Here is a 25812-nt window from a genome sequence, read left to right as displayed (position 1 = left end):
TGGTGTAACCGCTGTCCCTCAAGTGCTTCAAGCCCTGGCAAGGATTGTCCTTCCTCCTCCACCAGCCACAACCTTCATTCCAAAGAACAGAGCAGGCCACGAGCTCCAGTAAATAAATCTGAGCTAAAATATGTGATTGTGGGCCTCACTTTCCCCCCAGAATCCAGGTCCCATCTCTCTCAGATTTGGGGCTTGGGATGCTGGCAGGGCTGGAAACGAGCGGGATGAGGAATGCAGCAAACCCTGGAGGTCTGTGAACCCTTCCCAAACAAACACCAACAGCAGGAGAGCAGCAGGGCTCTGGTTTTCACCCTGCAAGAGGCCAAACTGCTGCTCTGTCTGCTCCAGGGAGGGGGGAAAAATAACTAAAAAAAACCAAGGAGTAAGTGAATTAGCACAGTTCCTTCGCAAGGGCTCGGAATGTTAACCCCAGAAAAACAGGGACGGGGCTTTGGCTGCTCCCAGGCAAGCTGGCTGAGGGTCAGGGAAAGTGGGAATCACTCAGCTTGCCTTAAAGCAGACAGTGAGACAGTTTCATGGGGAGAGAGCAGCTTTTCACCAACTCTGGTACTAACACAACCCTGTTGCTTCACGGGCTCAAATGTGGAAGGACAGAAAAACCCATGGCTGGGGCAAGAGCTTCATTTTATTTATATAAAACGTTCTGTTTTTCTTTAAACTGAACACGTAAATCTGATTATCAGCTACTTCAGCATTAAAAAAAGAGAGCAATTAGCTTTGGAAAAGTGTAGCCAGCAGTGAACATGCACACAGAGTGACTCTGGAGTGTAAACAAAGCTGGTTTCAACCATTCCGCTCCATTCTTTTTCATTAGTTTGCAGAGATTATATTCAACCATTTGCTTTTTAATCACATTTGAAAACATTAATTTCGTATAAACAGTCCTGATTTCAAGTGCAAACAGTGCTTAATTAGAACTCGTAGGGAAATGATTTTAGGTCCTGTGGCAAATGAGCCTCCTTTCATCTCCCTGACACAGCTCCTCGCAGCACAAAGGTTATTCCATTTATTCCCAGGCAAAACCCAAATGCCAAAGAGGAAAACCAAAAATGCAGCTACAGCTTGATGTGGGGATCGTGGTTCTCTCTCCAGTTCTCCAGGACAAGGTAAATGGAGAGAGGAAAAGGAGGGAAGAATCTGCTTTAAGTGATGTGCTTCCTGTGCCTTCAGCCTGTGGGGATGCTGGAGCCACCAGAGCAGGGTAAATACAAAGTGAAGAGAATATTTTCCACCTATACTGTACACAAGCACACCTTTCAAAAAAACCCAGAGCCTATAAAAAGCTGTTCCTTTGGGAAAAGAAACCAAATTTACTGATGGAAAACCAATTTAAAAGGAAAAAAAAAAACCAAACCACAAATAGGAGCCACAAATAAAACCAGGAAAACCAGAACCTGAGGATCTAAAAGCTTTTTTTAAAAAGCTAAGTCAGGAGACAGAGTCTCTCTGTTCATTCCTATGCTTCCTTCTGGTCACGGGATCATGAAATATCCAGAGCTGGAAGGGACCCACAGGGATCATCCAGTTCAACCCCTGGCCTTGCACACACACCCCAAAAATCCCTCCTGTCCCTCAGAGCATTGTCCAAACCCTCCTGGAGCTCTGGCAGCCTTGGGGCTGTGCCCACTGCCCTGGGGAGCCTGGGCAGTGCCAACAACCCTCTGGGGGAAGAACCTTTTCCCTGAGATCCAACCCAAACCTTCCAGGGAAAGGACGGGACCTTGTGAATTCCTAAGCTTTGCCTCAGCAGAACAGGGTGGGAGAAGGCACAGCCTCTAGAAAGCTGAACTTAAAAGAAGAAGACTAAAAGGTCCATTGATAACCCCAGTTTCTGCAAAAGATGGACTTGGGGAGGAGGTTCCTGAAGCAGCACACACATTTCCTCAAGGAAGCCAAGTGACAAGTCAGTTGGAATGAAGGGAAACAATAAAGGAAGTAATGGGAGCAGTGAGGAAAGACATATCCATAAAGCTCCCCCACCAAACAGCCACTCTGGCCATTGGAGACCACGTCACTGGCATTTAACCAGCCTGAATTAGTGACTGCTGGGCTGGAGCTTCACTGGGGCTCTGGACTGGCCTTCCTGGAGATTCCCAGTGCTGCACAGCTACACAAACACCCACAGGATCCCAGATTGGGTCAGGCTGGAAGGGACCACAGTGGGCATCTGGTGCCACCTTCCTGCTCCAGCAGGGCCAGCCCAGAGCACACGGCACAGGATTGTGTCCAGATGGGGCTGGAATATCCTCAGGGAGGAGATTTCTCACCCCTTCTTCTCTCTCTTCAGGGCTGGGTCACTGTCCAGCCAAGAAGTTCTTCCTCCTGTCCAGCTGCAACTTCCTGGGCATCAGTTCCTGCCCGTTCCTCCTGGGCCATTGCTGGGTCCCCCCCGAGCAGAGCCTGCTCCATCCTCTGCCCCCTCCCTGCAGCCCCTCCAGCCATGGCTGAGGGCCCCTCTCAGGGTCTGCTCTGGAGGCTGAACAGCCCCAGCTCCCTCAGCCTTTGCTCCTCAGGGATGGATGACAACAGAGCCTCCTTCCTCACTGTGGTTTTCTCACAGCTTCTCTTGTAGTCTCCTTTTTTCCAATTAACAAACACATCTCCTACAGATTAACCCAAATACCCACTTTGTGCACCCAGCCACTGAACCAAGCTCCAAGGACCAGTCTGGCACATGTGTTTTCACTCACAGCACTACCAATGCCTTCCCTTGGCTTCCCTCCTCCACGTCTGACAGCATCATTATTGACTGAAACAAAAGGGGTTGTGTCATTCACACCCTCAGGAGCATCTCAGAGCCTGTTTGACTCAGACCTGTATGCGACACAACACCCCAGGCTCAGCTGAGGGAGAGGCAGGAGGGTGATCTTTGCCCCCAAATTCCTGATCTATCTTTTGTACTCCCAGCTGTCCCCAGCACTGGCCATTACTTTCTGCCTTGTACTGTCATTTCTGGGCTCTCGAGGTACTTGAAGAGCACAAATGAAGGTGCACGAGCACAGCTAACCTTTCTTCTGAGTGCTCAGAAATGCAGGATCGGTAAAGGCACAAAAGAGCCAGCAAATTTTTCATCTTTTATTCATCTGACTGGCTCTTACTGCAAAAGAGTTTGTGAAATTGAAAATTATGAAGTTTGGACAGACCCAGGAAAGCAATTCAAATGCAAATACCAGCGGCTCGGTGCAAAGACAATGAAAACTCAACACATGGACGCAGGATTACAATAAAAAATTCATCAAAAGAGGTGTCAGACCAGACAAATAACCGAGCAAAACCTGCTTCAAAACACCATGTCAGAAATGTCAAAAAAACCTGCTTTACAAAATAACCAGGAACTAAATATTTAATAGAAAGCTTCACCACACATCTGGTGGGAAGGTGAAGTGTAAGGCTCAGGCCATGTTCTCGCTCCCCTGGGGTTTATCCCAGCTGGAAACCTGTCCCAGTGACCCTAGACAGGGATTTTCCATGCACCTCCACACGGCCCCTTCTCCCTGTGAGCACTGGAGGCAGCTGGCAAGGCAAGCTGTCATTTTTCTCGGAATAAGGCCGAGTTGGTGAGATTTCCACCAGCACAAAGCCTCTGCACTGCAGCTCTCCAGCTGGCCGGGCCCTGCTCTCCCCACTCCGGGGTTATCGCTCCGCTGCCGAGTGTCCTTCATGACCCAAGGTGCTATTTTGGACCCTCTCTCCACAATGCCTCGTTCATCCACCCAAAGCTTGATGAGATCATTGTCTTGAGTGCTACAAGAAGTGGAGAACACACCAATTTGGCCTTGCATGCCAACATCCATCAGGGGATGTGTCAGCCCGTGCCCAACAGAGCCGCTGGAAACAGGAGGGAGGAAGGACAGAGGCTCCTTGGATGCCTCGCCCTCAAAGCTTCCAAACTTTTGAGGTTTCACAAATACAGTGTGAAATGTGAGATGACTTCACACGGGAGGTGTTATCCACAGCAGGGTGAGGATGATCCAAAATCCACAGGTGCCCCTCAGCTCAGCAAAACCGCTTGGCACAAGCGCCCCAGAAGGATTTCGGGTGACAGAGACACGTCTGGCTCCAGCAAGACTTGTGGTAACTCAGGGAAGGGGGAGGAGGTTAAAATAAAAGCTGGCATAATCAGAAGGAGCAGAGAGCTCCTTGCTACTACTCCTTCCAAATTCCATGAATTTTTTTTACCAATCTGGTAAAAAACGATACAACCCATTCCAGCTGACACCTCCCAAAGCACGACCAGGAGAGAATCCCAGAGTGGTTTGGGTTGGAAGGGAACTTCAAGCCCATCTCATTCCACCCACTGCCATGGGCAAGGACACCTTCCACTAGCCCAGGTTGTCCATCCTGGCCTTGGACACTTCCAGGGATCCAGGGGCAGCCACAGCTTCTCTGGGCAACCTGGGCCAGGGCCTCCCCACCCTCACAGGGAAGGATTCCTTCCCAATATCCCATCTAACCCTGCCCTCCACAGGATGAATAGATCTTTGCCATCACTCCCCCCCAGACCTGCAGGCACCTCAGCAGCCTCTCCCCCTGCAGCAAAAACCAATCTCCTCCCGTTAATAGACAAGACAGAAGCCCGTGTTCTCCGAAAAACTGAAAATGAGCATCTTCCAGAAAAACAAAACCATAACAAACAGCCTAATAATGCCTGAACGCTTCATCTCCATCACACACAAGCAATGCACAGATTCTCTGCTAGATCATATTCAATCTACAACCCCCCTTAAACACACCACCTCAAACACACAGTCACAGTTTTCGGGGGGTGGTTTTGTTGGGGGGGTTGGTGAAAGGGAACAAAGCGAGCAATTCCAAACGTCTGAAAGGATGAAATCGCTGCCAAATCAAATCTGAATCAGCCATTAAACACCTCTACAAATTACTGTGATGTCAAGAAAACAAACCATCCCAACGGCAGCCAGAAACATTCGAGAATGTGGGATGAATCAGAGCCCTGACGTCGCTGCTGTGGTTGAAAGGACACAGTCACGATGCGGTGTCGTCACCAGACATCCCACAACAATCCCCCACCAATACTGATTTTTTTGGTAGCTGCTCTCCGGGGCTTTTCAGGTGTAAGGCTGGTGTGTGCTGTGATTTACTTTCGGCTGGCAAAGCAACGTTCTCACCTCATCAGATACTTTATGGGCCCATTAAGAGGCAAGTTCCTCTTAAATCCTGCTTTTTCTTACAGATGCCTCCCAAAAAAGTAAACAAAGGTACTTAAAAGGTCAGAGACAGCTTTTCTTTCTTACCGTGAAAGATGGAGGCATTTTTAAAGCCTACCAATACTTTCAAAGCCAGTCTCTTGTGTTGCCCTCAAATAGCTAAAAGAAGAAAAAAAAAAATGCCTTTCTCCACCTGTATTTTCACCCTCTAAATTAAAGGGCTGTTTCCTGCCCCCCTGAAAGTTATGAAGCAGATAGAGAATGACAGAAAAGGTTTTCCAGACTAAGAAAAAGGGACTGCTGTGGGCAAATGCAATTCACCTGGTGTGGGGATGGCAGGCTGGACCAGAGATAAACGGGGTGCTGAGTGATCTCACCAGTGCCTCAAACAGCAACCAGGATATATATTGGTAGAGCCAAAAGGAGAGGGAGCTGCTGTCATCTGCTTCTTGCTGTAGAGAACCAAACTCTGCACCTCCTCTGGAGTTACTGCCCAGCTGAGACCCAGCAGGGTGGGAAGGAAGGATGGAGGAGAGATGCATTCAGGAAGGAAGGTGCCCTCATTTTTTTGCACAAGAGGGTCCCTGAGGTGGGAGCACCTTCCCACATCCCCAGCTAGGCTGAAGAAGGGAGATTTCCTGCAAAAGGATGGCACGAGGAATGGGATAAAGGCCTGGCAGTCCCGTGAGGTCTTGCCAGGCACCTCATCCTCGGTCTTCCTCACCCACAAACTGAGCACCCAGACCTCCCACGGCCCTGCAGGGGCACAGCGGGGGAGGCTCAGCAATAAAAAGAGGTGCCCAGAGGTGACTGACAAGCCTGAGGCTTCTTTCTCTCTCTCTCTCTGGCTTTTATCCTGCAGAGCAGGACCTCAGGGCAGCCACTCCCTGTTCCAGGGAGGAGCTGATTTACGCTGTCAGATGGGTGTCCCAGCACCCAAATGCACCACGAACAACACTTGGCACGAGGTCTGTCACGCTCAAAAGGAAACCAAGATAGTGGAGTGCAAGTCCACAGGAGAAAATGGGATTTCTTTCCAAGCAAAAATAGACTTGAAAGTACAATAAAGCCTTCAGCCACTGGTCCTTCCTGTAGGATTCAGTCAGTAACAAAAACCAAAACAGACTGGGTGGTTTTTCCCCAGATTACTGCTGGAAAGATTGTGGAATGGCCCGATATGCATCCACTCAGGATGATCCCAGAAAAGGTGCCATTGACTGACTCTTGGGCTGCAGCTCGCTCAGAACAGATGCTTTGAATCCTTACAACCTGAGCATATTAATTCAACTGCCTGCCTGAGACCTGGGGCCTTCTAAAAATAAATGTCTCCTCCCAGCCAAGGCAACTGGGGTTTGGTTTGTGCCTTTTGGGATTAGACCCCATCCCTTGGCTCTTTAGGAATGAGCTGCGCTTTTCCAGACCCTGGGTGCTGGTGTGACCCACAAAAACTCGCAATCCCTCAGATTCACATCCCCCTCGTTCCACTGAATCCCCCTGGGCTCAGTCTGGGAAGCTCAGCCTTGACTGGCTCGGCTTGTTCATGCTCTGAGTCCTCCTCTGTCATCCTGCTCTGTAGGATCTGCTGTTGATCCCAAGGCTGTTCATCCACACGGTGTGGAGACTCCGCTCCCCACGCTCCACTTCCAAACCCTACCAGCAGATCTAACCTGGAATTTCTCTCCTCCTACCAGGCTCGCCTGCCCTTCAGCCCCAAGCAGCCTCATTACCCAGCCCGTTCTGCCATTCAGTGCCAGAGCTCAATAAAACCCTCTCTGCCGGTTTCCCTCAACTGCTTTATCTGTTTGCTGATCTTGTTTTCCCCCGTTCACTCAGACACAAGTCCCACACGGAATTACACCGTTCTCCGGGTTCCCACAGCGCAGGAATCGATATCTTTTGAAAGACAAACCTAAACTGCCTTTTTTTTTCCTGAAGGCAGCAGTCCCTTCCCCTCCCTCCCTCCCTCCCCGCCAGCCCTCCCGGTGCTGGCTGCGAAACAAAACCATTTTGGAGGTTATTAACCTGAGCTGGGGAGCTGATGGCACAATCCTGCACATCCCAGAAAATGGATTCCTCCGGTTCTCACAGCAGCCTAAGTAGTTGTTCCCTGGCATGATTAATACACTGAACACACCAGCGACTGTTGCAGCTCTGCTCACATCTCAGGTTATGGAATTGCTTCTGCCGAGGTTGTTCTCTAAATTAAGAGAGTTTCAGACCGCCTGGAAATGCAAATTCTTAGGGCAGCTTAGCAACAGCAGCTGGGGGGGGGGGCGGCTGTTACAGTGACAGAAGGAAGAAAATAGGAAGGATTTAAAAAATATCTCCTGCGAGACCTTTGTTAAAACTTGTCAACAACATAATCTGGCTGCTCTTATGCTGCAAGAATTAGGTTTTACTCAGGTAAATAACACCAGGCAAGGGCAGGAACACTGGGTAGGACTCAGAAGCCTAAGATGCTGTTTCAGTGCCATGTCATGAGACCAGAACATCCCTTTCCTCTCCCTCCAGCTGGTGTAGAAATAACAGTGGTTACGGACACGTTGGGTTTTTGGGGGCTCTGGGTACAGAGGAAGATGAGTCTTGCCAGGATTCCAGGAAGGGGTGATGCAGGGAGGCCTGGCTGTAACCTGGATAACAAGGAGAGCAGTGGGAACAAGTGTCCTTTAAGATGTAGGACACTAATAACACACCAAAGGTTAAACACTGATTGATGTATAAATCAGTGTCCTTCTGAAAGAACCAGTTCTGTCAGCTGAAATAACTTCATTTCCACATGCAATGCTTTAGCTGTTGTATGGGAAAAGTTCTTTACAAGCTCCAGCCAGAAATCTCCCATCACACCAGGAAGTTCAGAATACATCCTGAGGTCAAGAAAAATCACACAGTAAGGACTATGAGGAGAACCTACAGACCACCGTGATCAGGGGATCATAAAAAAAAACAACAGGTAAATCTCTAAAAATAAGTCTCTTGAAAGACAGAAATCAAGTGTCCAGCCAGGTCAGTGCAGTCAGAGGGTTGGCCTGGAGGCTGGTTCCACAGCTACCATGAAATGATAATCCAAACTGACTTAGCCTTGATAATGGCTCCATTATCAAGGTTTTTAATTGGCAGAGTCCCTCCAGCTGAACTGATCATAAAGCAGACAAGATGTGAGCACCTCTTAGCCTTCAGTAAGTGGCCTTTGATCCTTCAGTGCCTGATTTGGGGTTTTTAAAACTCTGTTCTTGCTGGACTTAAAGTTCCATAAGAAAGAACGCCATGAACCATTTCTGTGCAAAGGTGTGTCAGAAGCACAGTGGGTCCATTCTGACACATCAGGGAGATCCCCTGTGCCCCTGTTCCTTCCCTTTCTGTTTTCATTGTACCATGAGTCACTGACAGGGCCTGAGGGGTGGGAATGTTCTTGACACTCAGCAAACCCTCCATCAGCAGAAGCAGGTCTCCAGACTCCACAGGATTGGGACTTTCAGCCCTCTCCAATATGTACTGAAAGGAAAATAAAATCACACAGCTTCCCTTTGAGATGACTGGAGGCTTTCACAGCCAGATGTTCTGCCTGTACATCCTTTCCCACCACAGAATAAGCCAGGAGAAAGCCCAGGCACGTTGCTTAAACCACCACACTCTTAAATTAATGACCCACTGAGCTCCTCGCCAGCTCTGAGTTTAGAAGTAGTTTTCTCCCTACCAGCAGAGAATAGTTTTCTCTCTGTTTTTGTGATCACAGGATCACTGAGGTTGGAAAAGCCCTCCCAGCCCATGGAGTCTCCCCTGTGATCAGTCCCCACCTTGTCCCCCAGCCCAGAGCACTGAGTGCCACGGCCAGGCCTTCCTGGGACACCTCCAGGGCTGGGGACTCACAGAGCTGGCTGAGACAGCTGCCAGTCAAACCACTGCAGCTGTGACACGTGGCAGCAACAAGTGATTTCAGAAAAATTCCTAATTTAAAGCACTCAGCCCTCTCTCCTTCACCCTGCTCAGTCTGGCTGGGATGCCAGGGAGAAGTTCAGCAGCACAAGGCAAAGCAGAGCCTTCCACAGCTCAGCCCCCACTGTGTGACAGCAAGAGGTTACAACTCAGAGCAGTCTGGAGACAGCAGCAGGAATTTTTTAGCACATTAGCAATCATCTGCCGTCAGGAAAGCTAATTTTTTTCTCATTAGAGCCTGATATGGATCTATGATGTTGAACAGTTAAGTTCACAGCTGTTCCCAACATGCTCTGGCCAAGTTTATGTGGGAATCATTAGGCTTAACCATGGGGGGGGGGAATAGGGGGAAATGTTGGTAGAGAACTTGTTTCAGAGGAAATGTGGGAGTTATTAATCCAACCCAAAGAGCAGATCCAATGAATAATCCTCCTGGTTCTTAAAGCATTGCCTTTTTCACACTTCAGAGCTTTCCAGGGACCAGGAAGGACATCCAGTGACAAGTAACCACGGTCTCAGAAGCCATCAAGGATACACAGTAAATACCCTGCACATTGCAAAGATGATAAAACAAATGCCACAGAAGGAAATAACTAAGTCAAATTAATAAAATTGCACGTTCCCTCAGGAATATGTTCATATTTGAAAGTTAAAACTTTCTACAATTCCTAAAGAACTGCTGGAGTGAAAATTGCATCCTGTTGGGATGATTTTCATCACTAAAAAAATGCATTTTCTGCTGTTGAACCTTGTTGCCTGCTCAGGTCTGGTGGTGCCTCCTAATTCTTAGATGGTGGAAACCCCCCCTCACCCCTGGCATTCCCTATCCACCTTCTCCACAATATTCAGCAACCTGGTCTAGTGGAAGGGACACCTTCCAGGTTGCTCCAAGCCCCGTCCAACCTGGCCTTGGACACTTCCAGGGATCCAGGGGCAGCCACAGCTTCTCTGGGCAACCTGTGCCAGGGCCTCCCCACCCTCACAGGGAACAATTCCTTCCCAATATCCCACCTAAATCTCTCATCATTTAGTTTGAAACCATTCACCATTATGGGGGATAACACCCTGAACAAACACAGGACAATCCAAATAAGTCTCTGCCAGGACTGCAAGAAAACCTGACACTGATGCTCATAACAACCACAGCACTGAACCTGAATTAAGATGTTTGTGATAAGCTTTCATAAAGGGTGATTCTTTCTACTCCTTATGGAGCTCTTAAAATCACTAATTTGTAATATTTGAGTGAACACTTGCTGATTTCTATTCTTGGATCAGAGCGATTCTTAATTCAGATATGCCACAGTTTGACAGCTGATCTGCATAATATTGTGAATGCAGAGCATAACTCGTCTCCAGACAGGCAAATAAACTTTCAGCACCTCATTTTTCTGTGTGCTGCAACACAGAGTTCTGAGAAATGCCTGAGTGCCAGTTCTGACCTGTGGGGCTCAGAACATGAACACTGGGGTATAAAACAGATCATTCTCCTCACTTCCTCGGGGTTAACCAAAGCCCAGCCAGAGCTTTTAACCCTTAAGCTGTTTAGACATCAGGGACCCTGAGGAATGGGATTTATCCAGCCCTGGAGAACAGCCCAGCAAGGACATGGAGCTGCTGGAGGGAGTCCAGAGGAGGCACCAAGGTGATCAGAGGATGGAGCAGCTCTGCTGGGAGGAAAGGCTGGGAGAGTTGGGATTGTTCAGCCTGGAGAGGAGAAGCTTTGGGGTGACCCAATTGTGGCCTTGCAGGACCTGAAGGGGCTGGCAGGAAAGATGGAGAGAGACTATTTCCAAGGGCCTGGAGTGACAGGACAAGGGGGAATGGCTTCACACTGCCAGAGGGTAAGTTTGGATTAGATATTGGGAAGGAATTGTTCCCTGTGAGGGTGGGGAGGCCCTGGCACAGGTTGCCCAGAGAAGCTGTGGCTGCCCCTGGATCCCTGGAAGTGTCCAAGGCCAGGTTGGACGGGGCTTGGAGCAACCTGGGCTAGTGGAAGGTGTCCCTGCCCGTGGCAGGGGGTTGGAACGAGATGGGATTTAAGGTCCCTTCCAAACCAAACCATTCCATGATTCTGTGATTTTGTACCTTAAATTAACAAACCCTTTCTCCTTCTTCCCAACTCAGCCTGATTATCCTCAAAAAACCCTCAGTGAAAGTCCTCACACAAATATCCAGTTCTGCAGTGCATTGACTCCCATCAGCTCTCATTTATTGGGAGCACTTGATGTTCTGCCTTGGCCTGAGATTTCAATTCCGTTTTCCAGCTGCGTTATTTGAGGGCAGAACGTGAAGGAAAGGTTTCCCTTCCTGACCATCTCACTGTGGTAAATACCACCATTAAAGGAATAAGCCGGGATTCCTGGAGGGATTCCTGGAGTGTGGGGACAGATTCCTGGAGCGTGGGGACAGCGGCTCAGGGACAGAGGGGGCTCTGAGTGCTAACACACAATAATCACTCTGCCACAGAGCCGGGAAACAAATCCAGGGAAAAGGAGGAGCAAGAAGGAGCTCCAGCCCTGCTGATTTTGACAGTTATAGAAGAGGATTCCCTGCAAGTGTCCAAGTCAAGCTGGAGCAACCTGGGATGGTGGAAGGTGTTGGGGTTGGAACCGAGCGAGCTTTAAGGTCCCTTCCAACCCAAACCATTCCATGATTCCATGATTTCTTTTGCACAAGATGGAAGACCAGGAAATAAATCCTCCTCCCAGCAGCACTTGAGAGCAAATGAAGTTGTGCAGAGTTACAGCTGCTCTGCAGTCTTGGAGATTTGCAGCTCAGGGGGGTTCTCTGAAAAAGGCCTGGTTTTTCCAAGAAGGAAAACAATGTGCTGGAGATAGCTGAGAAATGATAACAAGAGGGAGCTGCTGAGGGAAAGCAGAAAATAAACTTCCCTTCTTTTCATTCATCATGCTCAGGTCCAGTTGTTCCCTGCAGATGAACATTAACCAGGACATCTCCTTCTCTCCTTATCTTGTACCGAGACTGGGAACAAACATATTCCTTGGTTTAAAAAAAAAAAACAAACAAAACCTTCCATGGATTTAGTTCTGTCCAAGTTTTAACACAGGAAACCAGTGTTTAAAGGAGATCTCTGGAGATAGTTGACATTTTAGGGCATGTTGACCACTTGGCTCTCATAAAAGTCTGTACTGGGACCTCACAGTTGGGGTTTTTTTCTTAGTCCCTCTGGAGTAACCCCCTGGATTACTACAACCCCCCCCAAGGATCACTGGAAAGCTAAATTTCAGTGGTAATATCAGTTTTCCATCTTCTCAAAATAAATAGTAAAATCCTAGAATGGTTTGGGTTGGAAGAAACCTTCAAGCTCATCTCATTCCAGCTCCCTGCCACGGGGGTTTAGGGGCAAAAATCACTCCCCAGTCCTTAGGAATATGTTCTGCAGGGATGTCTGGAGTGAAATTCATGAGTTATTCATGATTTTCAATGGACACAACCCTGAGTAACCTGGTCTGGACCAAAAGACCCACCGTGCTCCCTCCCAGCCTGACCCATCCTGGGATCAGGACTTTGCCAAAGAGAGTTTTTCACTTCCCACTGAAGATCTTTTGTTAATCTTATAACTTGGCTTCACTCTTCCAATGTGAACAACTGCCACAGGAGAACATGGCAAAAGAACACACTGTTTTAGGATGAAAACCCCGGGGGGAAAAAAAACAATTTAAGCAAGATTTCACATAATTAGGAACGAAGACCTTTTAAAAACTCCTGGACCTTTCCATCCTCCCCCAAAAGTAACAGGAGGAAAGAGGTGGAAGCAGGTGAAGAACACAACACAAGACACAATTAACTTTCAGAAACCTGTGAAGTTCTACATCAGTGACAGAAAAAAAAAGCCCCACAATCCAGCCAGAAAATGACTTCAAGTTACCTCCTACCCCAAGATAAGGGTTTATATCATTTCAGCCTTGATAAACAGTCCCTTGTGGATCTCCACTGGAAGGCTGGGGCTGCAGAACTACAACAGGATTATTGCTTTTCCAGATCTGCCTCATCTCAAACCTCAGCTGCTGCTCTTATTTCTAACATGAGAAAGCCTACCCAGTGTTATTTCATGTTCTGGTTGCCTCACAAAATAGCTGTTTCCAGTCAGAACCGAGAGGTTATGAAAATATTTGGCACAGGATGGCAAACATCTTATTTTTATTAGTTTTTCCGTCTTTAATTCCTACGTATTCTGATTGCATTTAATTAGCATCTGTGTCTGGATGTGCTGGGAACAGCAGCTGTTGGGATACACTGTAATTTCCATTATTTTAGATAAATACAGTGCAAACATTGATCTGACATTTTGATTTGTTTCCTAAAATTCTCATTTTTCCCCCCCCAAAATCATCTGTCGGGAAGTTTGAGATCGGGACCCACATATTAAAAAGCAGAAGAAAAAAAAGAAGTCAGAAAACCTTGCAAAACAGTGCAATGAAAAAACTTTCCCACCTCCCTAGCTTGACTCTTTTTTTTTTAAATTTATCCTCAGATTTCTCCCTGTCAAGTTTCTGGGCCACACAGGACACAGCCTTTTTCCCCTTCCCCAAACTGGATATTTTGAGCTCTCTCCACCCAACCAAGAGCAGCAGGAAAGGCCGTGGAGCTCCCATGGTTTGATTATTTTTGTAGATGAGCTTTCAAAGTCAACAAGGAACCCAAAGCAAATGGAGCCCTAAAAAAAAAAAAGGGAACGTTTTCCCTTTAAAGGTCCTTTAATAACAGTTTGCATTGCTAAACACTGGAGTCTTTATCTGCATGCACAGACTAAATTACAGAGCCCCGTGTTTTAAGGGGCAGAACCAAAGGTCAGAATCCAGGCACTCTCATGTCCACTGCTATGATGAAAAGCCCTTTTATTTTACATTTCAATTGTGGGAGTCTCAATAAAAGGGACGACAAGAAAGACATTTGTGCCTCCCTTTAGAAGTGCTGCTAATGAAATGAACGAGCCTTTATCTCACCAATTTATTTTGTAAATAAAACCCCCTTCACAACAAAGCAGCCTCTGCACAACTGCTGAGAAACACGAAAAATAAACGGCACATCAGCCATGATCTCATGTGGGGGGGAAAAAAAATACACTATAATTATGTTTGCCACGCAGCAGGGAGAGTTTCTGAAGAGGTTCCACCTGAGCATTGTCTCCCCTGAAGAGGGAGAGGTGGATATTTGGCTGCCCGTGGATGAGCCAGGTTGTGGGAAAAGCATTTCCAGAGCGATTTCTCCCTTTGATAAGCTCTGAATGCTCCTCCCTGGCAATGAAGGCTTTGAGCTTTCGCTAAGGATGCCCCAGCTTTGTTCAGTGCTACCCTGAGAGAGCCCTGAGATCCAGAGGAGCTCAGGTAATGATGGCACGGGTAGTAAAATCACTGGGAGTCTGAGCGGATCGAGCCAGGCATTCATTGTGAAAATTAAAGTATTCCCAGCTCATCTCCATGCTAAAACTTCCACAGCACTGCCAGCAGTTCCCTCTCTTATCCAAATCTACCTGGGAAGCTGTGCTGGGATGAGGACAGAGCCCCAAGGCTGGGCTATTTGGGGGATTTGGAGTTGTATAAAGGCATTATACACCTCATACACCCCACAGTCCCTCCTCTCCACTGCTCAGCCTGGCAGGACCTTGAGAAACCTTCGGTTGAAGTTATATTTGATAGGCATGAAGTCCTTAGGTGCCAGCTTTGAGTGCATTTTCTTCTCCTCTCTCCCCAAAACTGGCTCAGACTGACCAGGGCTCCGGTTTTCCTTGCTGAAAAGGAATTATTTCATCCAAGAACATCCTTAGAACACACAGATATCCTCTTGGCATTCCTAACATAAATTGTGTGGGGTGTGGGGCTGTGTTTACTTGGGGTTTCTCTACAAAGAGGTCACGTGCAGGACCAGCACAGGTTATTTGCTGAGATTTACACAGGAATTCTTTCCCAAATCCCACCTCAGGTGACAGTGAATGTTCCCAGTGTCACCCTTTCCCCTGGAAATGCTGGTTTTTCCCGACTCAGCAATCTTATTAATTAAGTCTATCAGTCCACATGAGTCAGTACAGAAAATATCCACCAGCCTGCAGTTTGGATGGAGTTATTTCAAGAGGAAGAGCATGAATTTATCCCCTGACATACTGCAGCAGCACTACCTGCCTAGTTTATACACCCCTAATGCTCTCAGTGCATTTAAAGGGCTGAGATTTAGCTCTGCAGCTTTAAAAATAACTGCTTTAGACAGAATATCAAACTATGTCTGTCATGAGCACAGTCATCATCCTTTCATATCCCATTTCATCATCCTTTCATATCCCACTTCATCTCATGAACACGCTACAAAATGAGTACAAGGAACGTTTAATTCTCCATCACTAATAGGAGTAAATAATACTCCTGGAAGAGTTAATTATTAAGGCACTGTAAAATTAAAATAACAAGCTGATAACAGTGGAAAATTGGCTTTCTATTGCCCTGGATATGGCAAGGGAGCTCAGTTTCTCTCACACAGAGCTCTAACGCTGACACAGTAAATCAGCACAGCACCTGAATATTCCATTTATCCCAGAGACTGCTATAAACAGGTTTTAGGATGGGGAAAATTTGGAAAAGTACAGAAACAAACAGCTGTAAATATAGAAGCAAACAGCAGCTCAAACAGGCTGCAAACCCAAACCTCCCCAGTGCTGCAGCCACACAGAGAAGTCCTCACTTCACCTATTCATGGAAAAAATGCTGAGCTAGAAATAACTCGTGGGCTTTGATGACAAATACAAGGGTTTTTTTACTTCTAGAACAAAAAGAAAGGGGGAGAAAAATCAAATTTTGGTCTGAATCTATGAACTCCAAAAGGAAGCAGCTGGAATAGCACCCAATTTCTGTAAGGGATAGTGAAGGAATCTCCAGGGATTATCAAACAGGTTTCTGCTCCAGCCTTAGAGTGGCAGATTTTGTAACTTTTGGAGTTTCGGGAAAACAAAGACTCCAATGGGAAACCTGAAAGGCTGCAGGATTCCCAAGAGGAGCAAGTACCTCTGACTACAGGAAAACCCCTCACCTGGCTCCTGCCCACCTCTACAACAGCAGGATGAAGATTAAATAACAGAAAAAAAGAAAAAAAAGAGATGAAAAACTTAAACAGAGGAATGTGAAGCAGAAACTGCTGCCACGGGACATTTTTCCCAAACCCAGTGGAAAGTCCCAGGAAAAGCAGGTTCTTCAGAGGCCAGTGGTTTGTTCTCAGGCTCTGCAGAAATGTTTAACTGATGCCTTCCCACACAGTGCTCCTCGTGGACACCGAGAAAATGTCCCAAAAGCCACCCAACACCTGTGCCAGGAGAGGCTATTTTTGGGTGTCTGCTTGGGAAAGCAGATCCAAAGCCCCGGAGAAGAGGTTTGGAGGCTCAGATAGGGCCCAAGACACTCGTTCTGAAAGGCAGGATAAGTCCTGGAAGTGGAACTGCCTTGAGTGTGTTGGGAAAGCCCTGCCTGCAATGGATGAGCTGTTCTTGCCTCCCTGAGCATCCTTTTGGTGGGAAACAGCTGCATTATCAGGAAAGATATTTGGAAAGAGCTCTCAAAACTGTCTGATCCTACACCACAGAGGCAGGGACTGGTGGTCTGAAGGATCACTAATCTGCAGGAAGCCTGGCAAAGGTATTATTTGGGCACAGAGGACAAAAGAGGCCGTGCAGAGGCAAATCCCCCCCTGCACGGGCTCAGCTCCATCCCTCCAGGTACGATCCCAGAGCATGGCACTGATCCCAAACAGCCTAGCTGGAGTGAACTGACTGCACTGAAACTGCACATTCACACCTCCCCCAGAGACTGAAGGGATTAGTAACAGGCTGAAGAGTTTATAAAGGTGGTTCCAGCCAACTTTTCCAGCGTCTTTTCACCAAAGTCGGGAGGGGAAAAAAAACAAACAAAAAGAAAACCCCAAACTTCTTATTCCCAATATCCCATCTAATCCTACCCTTTGGCAGTGGGAAGCCATTCCCCCTTGTCCTGCCACTCCATCCCTTGGAAATAGTCTCTCTCCATGTTTCTTGTCAGCCCCTTCAGGCCCTGGAAGGCCACAATTGGGTCACCCCAAAGCTTCTCCTCTCCAGGCTGAACAATCCCAACTCTCCCAGCCTTTCCTCCCAGCAGAGCTGCTCCAGCCCTCTGATCATGCAGCCTGCTGAAATCCCAAACCAGGCCTCTGTTCTCTATTTCTCTTTCATTGCAAGTGTCAGTCCTACTAATCCTTTCCCTGAGAGGAGAAGGGACTGACTCAGGAGGCCCTGCAAGAGCAATTAGTCCTATTAAACCAGATCCTGATGAGATCAGTCCATAAAACCAGGGCTCAGAGGGGGAATGACACAAAGACTCCCAGAGGAGGATTTCACCCATCTGAGACCACGTGGGAGGTCTGCTACAGCCTCCTGCACTTCTCTCTGTACTTCAAACAGCTCCAGAGACTTTGTTTGTCTTCCCTTATCAACACCAAGTTGGATGTCCTGGCTTTTGGATGTCCTGGCAAAGCCGGCGGTTTCTAGGAATAGGTTCCTTCCCAATCTCTGACTCCCAAAAACCCACATTCCCATGGGAAGTCACACAGTTCAATGCTCCATTCCTCTGGAGAAGCCACCGAGAACGTAGCAAGAGACAAAGCCTCCTTTAGAAACAAAAGGCAAATCCCCCCGACTGAGGACGAAAACAAAACAAAATTTAAGAGGAGAGGAAAACTACTAAAACAAGGGCTGGGGAAGTGTAGGCTGCTTCTCAGCATGGTTCCTAAAAAGCTGCTGCTTCTTCCTTTTCCCTGCCTGCAGAAGCAGGAGCCCACAGGCCTTTTTCTGCCCCCAGGTTCTGGAGGTGTGGTGCACGAGGGCAGCCAGGGAGGATGTCACAGCACCCAAACCGTGAGTGACAGAGGAGTTAATCCAAGGATCTAAACCTTCCTTTTCCCCCTGTCTCGCTGTATTGCTTCTCCCATCCTTCACGGGAACAGCAACAGCCATAAAAGGAGGAGTCTTTACACCTATTAATATAATTTCTATAAAAAACGAGGGTGCCTGTTTGTCACGGTGTGACTGTTACTCACACGGGAGCCCAAAACTCGTACCTTGTCACCTGATTTATGCACAGCCCCGCTGATAGATTTACCCTCCCTAATGCAGACATCAAATGTGACACGCTGCAGCTCTGACAGGAGCACGGGGAGGGGAAGGAAACATTTGGTTTCAGATGTGGGATATCACATTTATCCTCATTAGTGCGAGGCGAGCACCCACACACAGCTCAGACCTGTCACCGCGGCGCAGATCCAGGATGTGCCTCCCCGAGAGACACCTCTGCACATTTCCAAGGGCCTGCAGGGAATTTTAGAGATGTTATGGCCAAAGGCAATATGCAAACCTGCAAAACTACAACTTGCAAAGTGTTTAGGGATTTTTTTCCCCTTAGAAAAAAAAAAACAACCAAAAACCTGGAGGTGGTGGACTTGTTTTAGAGGCAGAATGTGATTAACCAGTGAGAACCTTTTTTGGCTCTAAAAACCCTTCAGTTTTAAGACAAACAATCTGTTGAGCCACTCTTGGAGCAGCAAACTTTCTCACAGCAGAGGGGATATTTCTGACATGTTTATTTTACCCTTTTCCCTCCCAGTCTCCTCAGCCTGGGAGAACTCTCCTGCTGAAGGTGCTCACACCATCAATGTTTAATGCTTCCCCTGCTAGCACAAATGCATTAATTTCCACCTTCAGTGCACAGCTGCCAGTTATTTTTTTTTGTGTTGCCCACCTCTCTTTACCCAATTCAGTTAATATGCAAAAGTTTTGGGGGTTTCTTAGTGAACATGAGGGGATTGAGGGTTGTTCCCTGGCAGAACCTGAAGAAATGCCAGTTCCTACTGTGGTATTTCATGTAAATCCTTCTCCAAGTTCATGAGAGCCCCCCAAGACAAAGGGACATGTGCTTTTTGCTTCCAGAGCCCATTAAAACCAGCTTCCTTCCCACGGGGCTCCAGGGAAAACCTTGGTGGGGAACAGAAACACTGCTTGGGATCCCCCCAATCCCACAGCTCTCCATGTCCTCGCCGGGATCTCTGTCCTGGGAAGTGTCTCCCAGGCCCAGGACACACTCTGGGTTCCTATTTAATGATCACACAGACCCCAGCTGGCTGCTGAGGGACACACAAAGATGCTGTAAAGAGCAAAAGGTCAGGGAAGGACATAGTGGCTTTTTGGGAGCCCTTTCGTGCCCCACTGTGGGTGTAGCCCTTGGTGTTCCCCTCCTCTCTGGAAGAAACCCCTCAGGAATTGTGTTATCTGCCCCAAAGTGCCCCTGGCTCCCTGCATTTCAGACAGGAGGCACTTCCAAGGTGGCCTGTGCCACAAATCCATCGGCCACAGCGACCCCAGAGGGCTGAAGCACAAGCAGGATGAAGCAGGAGAAATGAAGTGTGTTAGAGATGGGCTGTGGTGGGGCCAGCAGCAGCTCTGAAAGCCTGAAGAAGCCCTTTTATTCCCAGAGGTGGGAATTTGGCCAGCAGGACACAGGCTGTAGGTAAAGTTACCCCAGAGAACAGCAACAAAAAAAACTTATTAAACTCATTAAAAGCAAAGCAGCTCTATTTGTAGGGTTCTGCTGGCTGAGAAATTTCCATTTCAGCTTAAAGCTTTTTCTCACTGCTAACTCAAAGAGGAACAGGAGCCCAAGTTCAGCCCAAATCCACATTTCCAAAGCTTCAGAGCTGATAGAAACAGCAATCCTTGGGGTTTGTTGCTATGATCCCCCTCTGTCTCTGTGCAGCAGGGCTGGCCCTGGAGAGAAGGTCCCAGGAGGGTCTCCCACAACCACAGTGCTCATTCCACAGCTCCTCAGGGCTGTGTCTCCTGAGAGCCCCCCAGGAAACCAGGCAGGGTCCCAGTTCAATCCTACCTCTATTTCAATGGCTTAAAAATAGATGAATAATAACAACACCCCAAAACACAAACTAGAGAAGGAAAACCAAAACCAAACCATCAAACACTTTGCATAAAACTTTAAAGATTCAACAAAAAAAAAAGAAAAAAAAGCAGAGCCAGTCCAAAAAGTCCAGCTGGACACCCAGGAGAGGGAAGACTCCCAGGACTGGGGCAGCCTCCTCTCTTGGAGGAGCAGATTAGCAATTCCTGGGTTTAGAGGGTGAGACTGGACCACACCCCTTTGTACCAGCGCTGCTCTCACTCCTGATTACAAGAAGAAATGCAGGGATGGGAGGAATTCTGATGGAACACTTGGAACAACAGGACAAAGAACACAAAGTCTTTACACAGTCACTGCAGGCAGGGAAGAGCCAAGGCCATTATTCCAGGTAGGAAAACTGCAGAAATGAATGTGACTGAGCGTGTAAATCCAGAATTGGGCATCATGGAATTACCTTTCTGCTGGAGCTAAAGACAACATGGAAAAGTGGAGGTGAGCTTTCTCCTGGCTCTTTGCTGAGGTACAGCCTACAGCCATTCCCACACAAGGAGTGCAGGGAAGCTGGGATTACCTTAGGGAAGCAGGGGAGCCCACAAAAGAGCTGCAGAGGGACTTTGGACAAGGGATGGAGGGCCCAAGAGGGAATGACTTCACAGTGCCAGAGGGCAGGGTTAGATGGGATAGTGGGAAGGAATTGTTCCCTATGAGGGTGGGGAGGGGCTGGGATGGAATTCCCAGAGAAGCTGTGGCTGCCCCTGGATCCCTGAAGTGTCCAAGGCCAGGTTGGAGCAACCTGGGCTAGTGGGAGGTGTCCCCGCCCATGGCAGGGGGTGCATTTAGGCAGTTTTAAGGTCCCTTTCCAACCCAAACCATTCTGTGGTTAAAGCCTCATCGAGCTCCGCTGAAGAAGAAAGAATCTGAGGTCAACACTCATCATCATTTTAAGATTCACTGAGCTCAGCAAACGCATTTTAACATTCAGGGTGGAGAAGCAGAACACTCAAGGCTCATCACTTGAGAGGTCTCATCAGGACCAGCAGAGTCCTCGTGTCTGCAGAGGAGAAAATCAGACCCAACAGCGCTGCTGCTTCCCCGGGACACACGAGAGCCCAGCAATTAACAGGGAACATGATGGAGGCTCCCAAATCCATCCCACTTCAATTATGATATAAAATCAGTCCAAGCAAACAGCCCCAGCTCAGACTTCTGGTAAGACACTTCATCCAAATGTTGAATCATAAATTACAAACAAGCACAAGAGTGTTGGCCACCAAAGCACCTCCAGGACTAATTTTTATCCCTCTTAATCACGGCCTGAAGGTCAAGAAAGGGAAGAATTAGTGGAAGAAAAACAGAGTTTTTTGATTTTTTTTTGAGAAATACCTCTCAGTAACGCCCCAAGATGGGTTTGTCCAGTAGAGGTTTGTAAAGAAGAGTTTATATTTGGGTGTGGGGTGTTCATAACTGAGAGATGGCACAGAATGATAAGGCAAAATGAGCTCCTGAGCCCCTTCTCACAACCACAGTCCAGCCCATTCCATACAGTCTTCTTCCATTTCCATGACTTCACCACCACTCATTGCATTATGTCTAAACATAGGCCATCAACTCTTCATAATTCTGTTTGCAAGGCATTATGCATATTTAGGGAGCTATCTAAATATCCTTAAATTAAGTTACAAGGCCAAGCAAAGACTGGGGGAGAGCCAAGTTGTGCCCTCACCCACAGGGCTGCCAGAACAACGTGGGCAGGCTCCAGTGCCCAACAGACACACAAGTTTTGGCACACATTTGTGGTACCTTCATCATCAGATGGCCAGTTGATAAATAATCATAATAAATGTAATCAAACCTGATAAATAATAGAGTTACCTGAGTACCAAGCCCTGTTCAATACCACAAACCACGGTGGGCACAGCTCTGCCCATAAATCCCCCCCCAAAAAATCCCCTCCAAGGAAAGGGAGGAACGAGCAGGAGAGAAGCACACCCTGATTTTGACAGGCCCTGTTGTTACAGGGGGGTTTTCGAGGGACAATATTGAACACAGCATCCCAAACCAGCTGCCTTGGATAAACAAAAATACTATGAGCAACCTTCCGATGTGAGGGGGCTTTGGGAAGCAAGCACAGAGCTGGGCAGGGAAAATCCTCCACATTTTCACTGGGAAAACAATGCTATTTAAAGGCAGGTTTTTATATGATCCACAGGACAGATTCTGCACCTCCAAGCAGTCTCTGTGCTCAAACAAAGGACTGAAAAGTTTAAATCTTTCCACATAATGCTGGGAGAGGAAACACTTTGGCAACACCCCCCCAACACTTCACAGAAACACCACCTGAACGTGCAAAATTTCAAACCGTGAAAAGCCAAAGGAATTAAACCTGTGCCTTGAGAAAGGACTTAACCTTAAAAGGACAGAAGATTAAAGTTGTTTTGGGAAACTAGTGAAGAGCATTTGCAGCTATACAGCATCGAGAATTTGGCAGGAAACCTTGTTTAAAGGATGGCTTACTGCCTTGGAAATAGTTTTGTTTCAAAGAAAAATTTCAGGAATTGACGTACACATGGGCAAGAGAGAAACCTCCACTCCCCTCAGGTGTTACCTGGCCAAAATGTTTTTGAGCCTACCAGACAGTTCTGAAGAATTTCATAATTATCTGTCCATTTGCATGGTACCAAATCCCACCAGGAATTTGCTTGTTGTGTTCTCTGGATGACAACAGGGACATTTCCCTCAGAACTCACTCTGAGAAGAGGGATGCTGGATGGACCAAGCTCAGTAACTCTTACAGCAGACATGCACTTCCTGACAAATCAAAAACCCAAACATACATAAAATCTGCTCAATTTGCCACATGAAGAGTGAGGAAACTTGGAAAGGAGAAGAAGATACCAATGCAAAGAGCTGACATTTTGGAGAAGAGCAGCACTGGCAACACTGATCCCATGGGCAGGTTTTCAGAAACCTGAATATCCACTGCTCTTGTGTCCCACCCAGAAAACAAACCCCTGCCACAGCACAACACACACTGTGACAAATCAGATGTGCTAAACTGCAGCTGCTACACTTATTTTGTGCCCAGGAGGGGAAAATACCACTTCCTATTATCCCAAGCATGGCTGCTGCTGAGAGCCAACATTCACATCCCTGCCCTCCCAACGCCCTACAAGGAGTGGGCTGTGACCATATTCTCCTTGTTTTAACAGGCTTTTCCCATTTCCAGAACACCAATCCTTCTGCTGAGTCCCTAATTCATGCAGCAAACCGTTGGTATTGTCTCCAAGCCAAAGAACTATATTTAGTGGAGGTTTATTCCAAGGGATCTCAGTGCAAGGTTAACAGCTTTCACCTCCTTTCTTTATATAGGGAGGCGCACAAATCCAGGCAGAAATTTTCCAGGCAGGAGTAATCCACACAATTTTTCAACCACCATATTTAGACAATGCCTTCAACCTTTTTCCTTGAAATTATTTTTCCCATGAAACCAAGTTTTTGTCTCCGCACGTGTTGAAATAAAAGGGAATTTGAATCCTACCTTCCATGACGTACACCAGGGAACCCACGTCTCCCTCCTTGATGATGCAGCTGTCTTTGCCATACTCCACGGGATACATACAATCCACAATCTCCTGGATCTGGGACAGTTCCAGGTTCTTCATGAAGTCATTGTCAAGGATTGCTTCCTTTATCAGCTCCTTGGACCTGTGGCACAAAGAGAAAGATGAGATTTTATCCACCAGCCCAGCTCATTTCTAGTGACCTTCAGCACAACCACACAGTGCCCCAGTGAGTGTTTCCTTGGGGGAAAAAATTCAGCATTTTCCCTAAAAATGTGCAGAGAAGTAAAAAAAAATAAATTACAGAAACATTAACTTGTTGTAATCAAGTTTTAGATACATCAAGTATCAAAATAAAAACAGATTCCATGAGGTTGCAATGTCCTCTTTTAGCTACAAGTTTAACACCAAAGAATAACGTGGCCACTTGGAATATCTTCCATATACAGAACTGAAAGGAAACACAAACAAGAAGTTAAAGGATTTATGACTGAGTTTATTATATTTTCTATTCCTTACACAAACTGGAGCACACCAAAGTGTGCTGCTGCACTGATTCTTGGAGCATTAATCTAAGGGTGTTCTGATCACTCCAGGAGGCACCCCTGGTACAGGAATAACACCACCTTTAATTCATTTCTTTGCTGACTACATGGAAAATTCCCAAGTCCTGTCAGTGTGCACAGAACTCTCCGTGCAGCTCTGGCTGGGCCCAGGAGCGGGTTGGAAGTTTGGAGCCCTCAGTGGCCACTTTGCCAAGCTGAGTAAGGAAGGAGCTGCTCCTGAGGACACAGACACTGGAATTCCCTGTTCCCCTGCTCTCTGGGAGCCCACCTGGAACGGGCACACATGGCCAAACCTGCTCACTCCAGAGATGCCTCTGCCCATGTCCTCCCATGAGGGAAAACGTGCAACAGAACCACTGATGCGTTTTTCCTGATTTTCCCCGGATTCTTCCCATTTCTACAATTAAAGTGCTACTACACGGTGAGTCACTGCAGTGAACCTTCCAGCCCTCCCCTCAGACTGCCAAGCTCGACACCATCCAGTGTTCATGCAAATGAACAGCTGAGGATGTGAAATCTCGGTCTAGACCAAAAGCGAAGCCCCCAGAACACCCACAGCCCTTCACTTGTCACCCTGCAGCTCCCCTCCCGTGGGCTGCAGGATCTGCTGCTGTGACACAGCCCAGGCACACAGCAGCTCCCTGCAGAGCTGGTGCATTCAGCAGTGCTTTGTCTTCTGGAAACACGAGCACAAAGAGAGGCTTTCAAAGCCAGGCACGCTAATGGAGCGCGTCTTCCTGACAAGGAGCCAAAACGGGGATCTCAGGAGACCAAACCCAGCCAGCCTTGGAGATCCCCTGCCTTTGCTGCAGGACACCTCAGGGTCATCTGCAGCACAATAATGTTAGAGATGCTTTTGAGAGTTTTGAGGTTCTTCCAGCAAAACATTCTGCTTGCCATCAGAGTCCATCAGGAACTGACCAGGTGATGAAAAGGGACCAGAATTCCCAAGTCCTGTCTGCAGGACAACCCTGCTCTAAAACCACTGTGCTCCTAAGAACCTTAGTGTGAATTTACACACCAACACTCCAGTTCCTCCTGTGTGCAAATCAAACCCTTCATCTGTGCTGTTTCTTCCCTTCAGTACAGCGAGAAGCTGGTAATTTGTAAGGCTGCCCAGACAACCCCATTTCCTACTCCCTCCTCCTGTGGAAGAGCTTCCCATGCTGAGCCTTGGCTTAGCACTGCTCTTTTGGTCTTAGCCACCCCTACAGGTCCCCCCAAATCCTAACAAAGACACTAATTATTAACCTTACTCAACTGCCCGCCCAAGAAGCAAAGCATAATAAGGGCCTTGGCATCAGTCATATCAACTTGCATTTCAATTTCAGGCATTTACTTCATTCCAAGGCTCAAAATAAGGCTTTCTCCTTGATAAAATAAATCAGCCTTTCAAGTGGAGGGGCTGCAAGAACAGCCACAAAGGGTGGAGGGAATTCCTGGTTCAAGTCAGACCTCCCCTGTTGTCCTCAGCACAAAACAATGGGACAATTCCCTTGTGGGAATCAGACCCGGTGCAGGATTTGAGAAGGAGCTGGGAAATTTGATCTAAACCACAGCAAAGGAGCAGGAAAACCCACTGGAAGCCAGTTGGACTCGATGATCTTAAAGGTCTTTTCCAACCTTT

The 25812-nt window shown here is 47.5% G+C and overlaps 1 protein-coding gene across 3 annotated transcripts in view; it reads right to left on the bottom strand.

Moving 5' to 3' along the window:
• PRKG1 (protein kinase cGMP-dependent 1) overlaps positions 1-25812 on the bottom strand; it is a 358823-nt gene that overhangs the window by 270966 nt on the left and 62045 nt on the right. For all 3 annotated transcript variants that reach the window (XM_027692990.1, XM_027692989.1, XM_027692991.1), the window contains exon 2: positions 23598-23764. In XM_027692990.1, the coding sequence (XP_027548791.1) occupies positions 23598-23764 (167 nt within the window). The remainder of the gene's footprint in view (positions 1-23597; positions 23765-25812) is intronic.

The sequence above is a fragment of the Neopelma chrysocephalum genome, unplaced genomic scaffold (genome assembly GCF_003984885.1).
Source record: "Neopelma chrysocephalum unplaced genomic scaffold, ASM398488v2 Primary Assembly neopelma1_89, whole genome shotgun sequence".
In the NCBI taxonomy this organism is placed as follows: Eukaryota; Metazoa; Chordata; class Aves; order Passeriformes; family Pipridae; genus Neopelma; species Neopelma chrysocephalum.
This window is presented reverse-complemented; position numbering and strand designations above follow the sequence as displayed.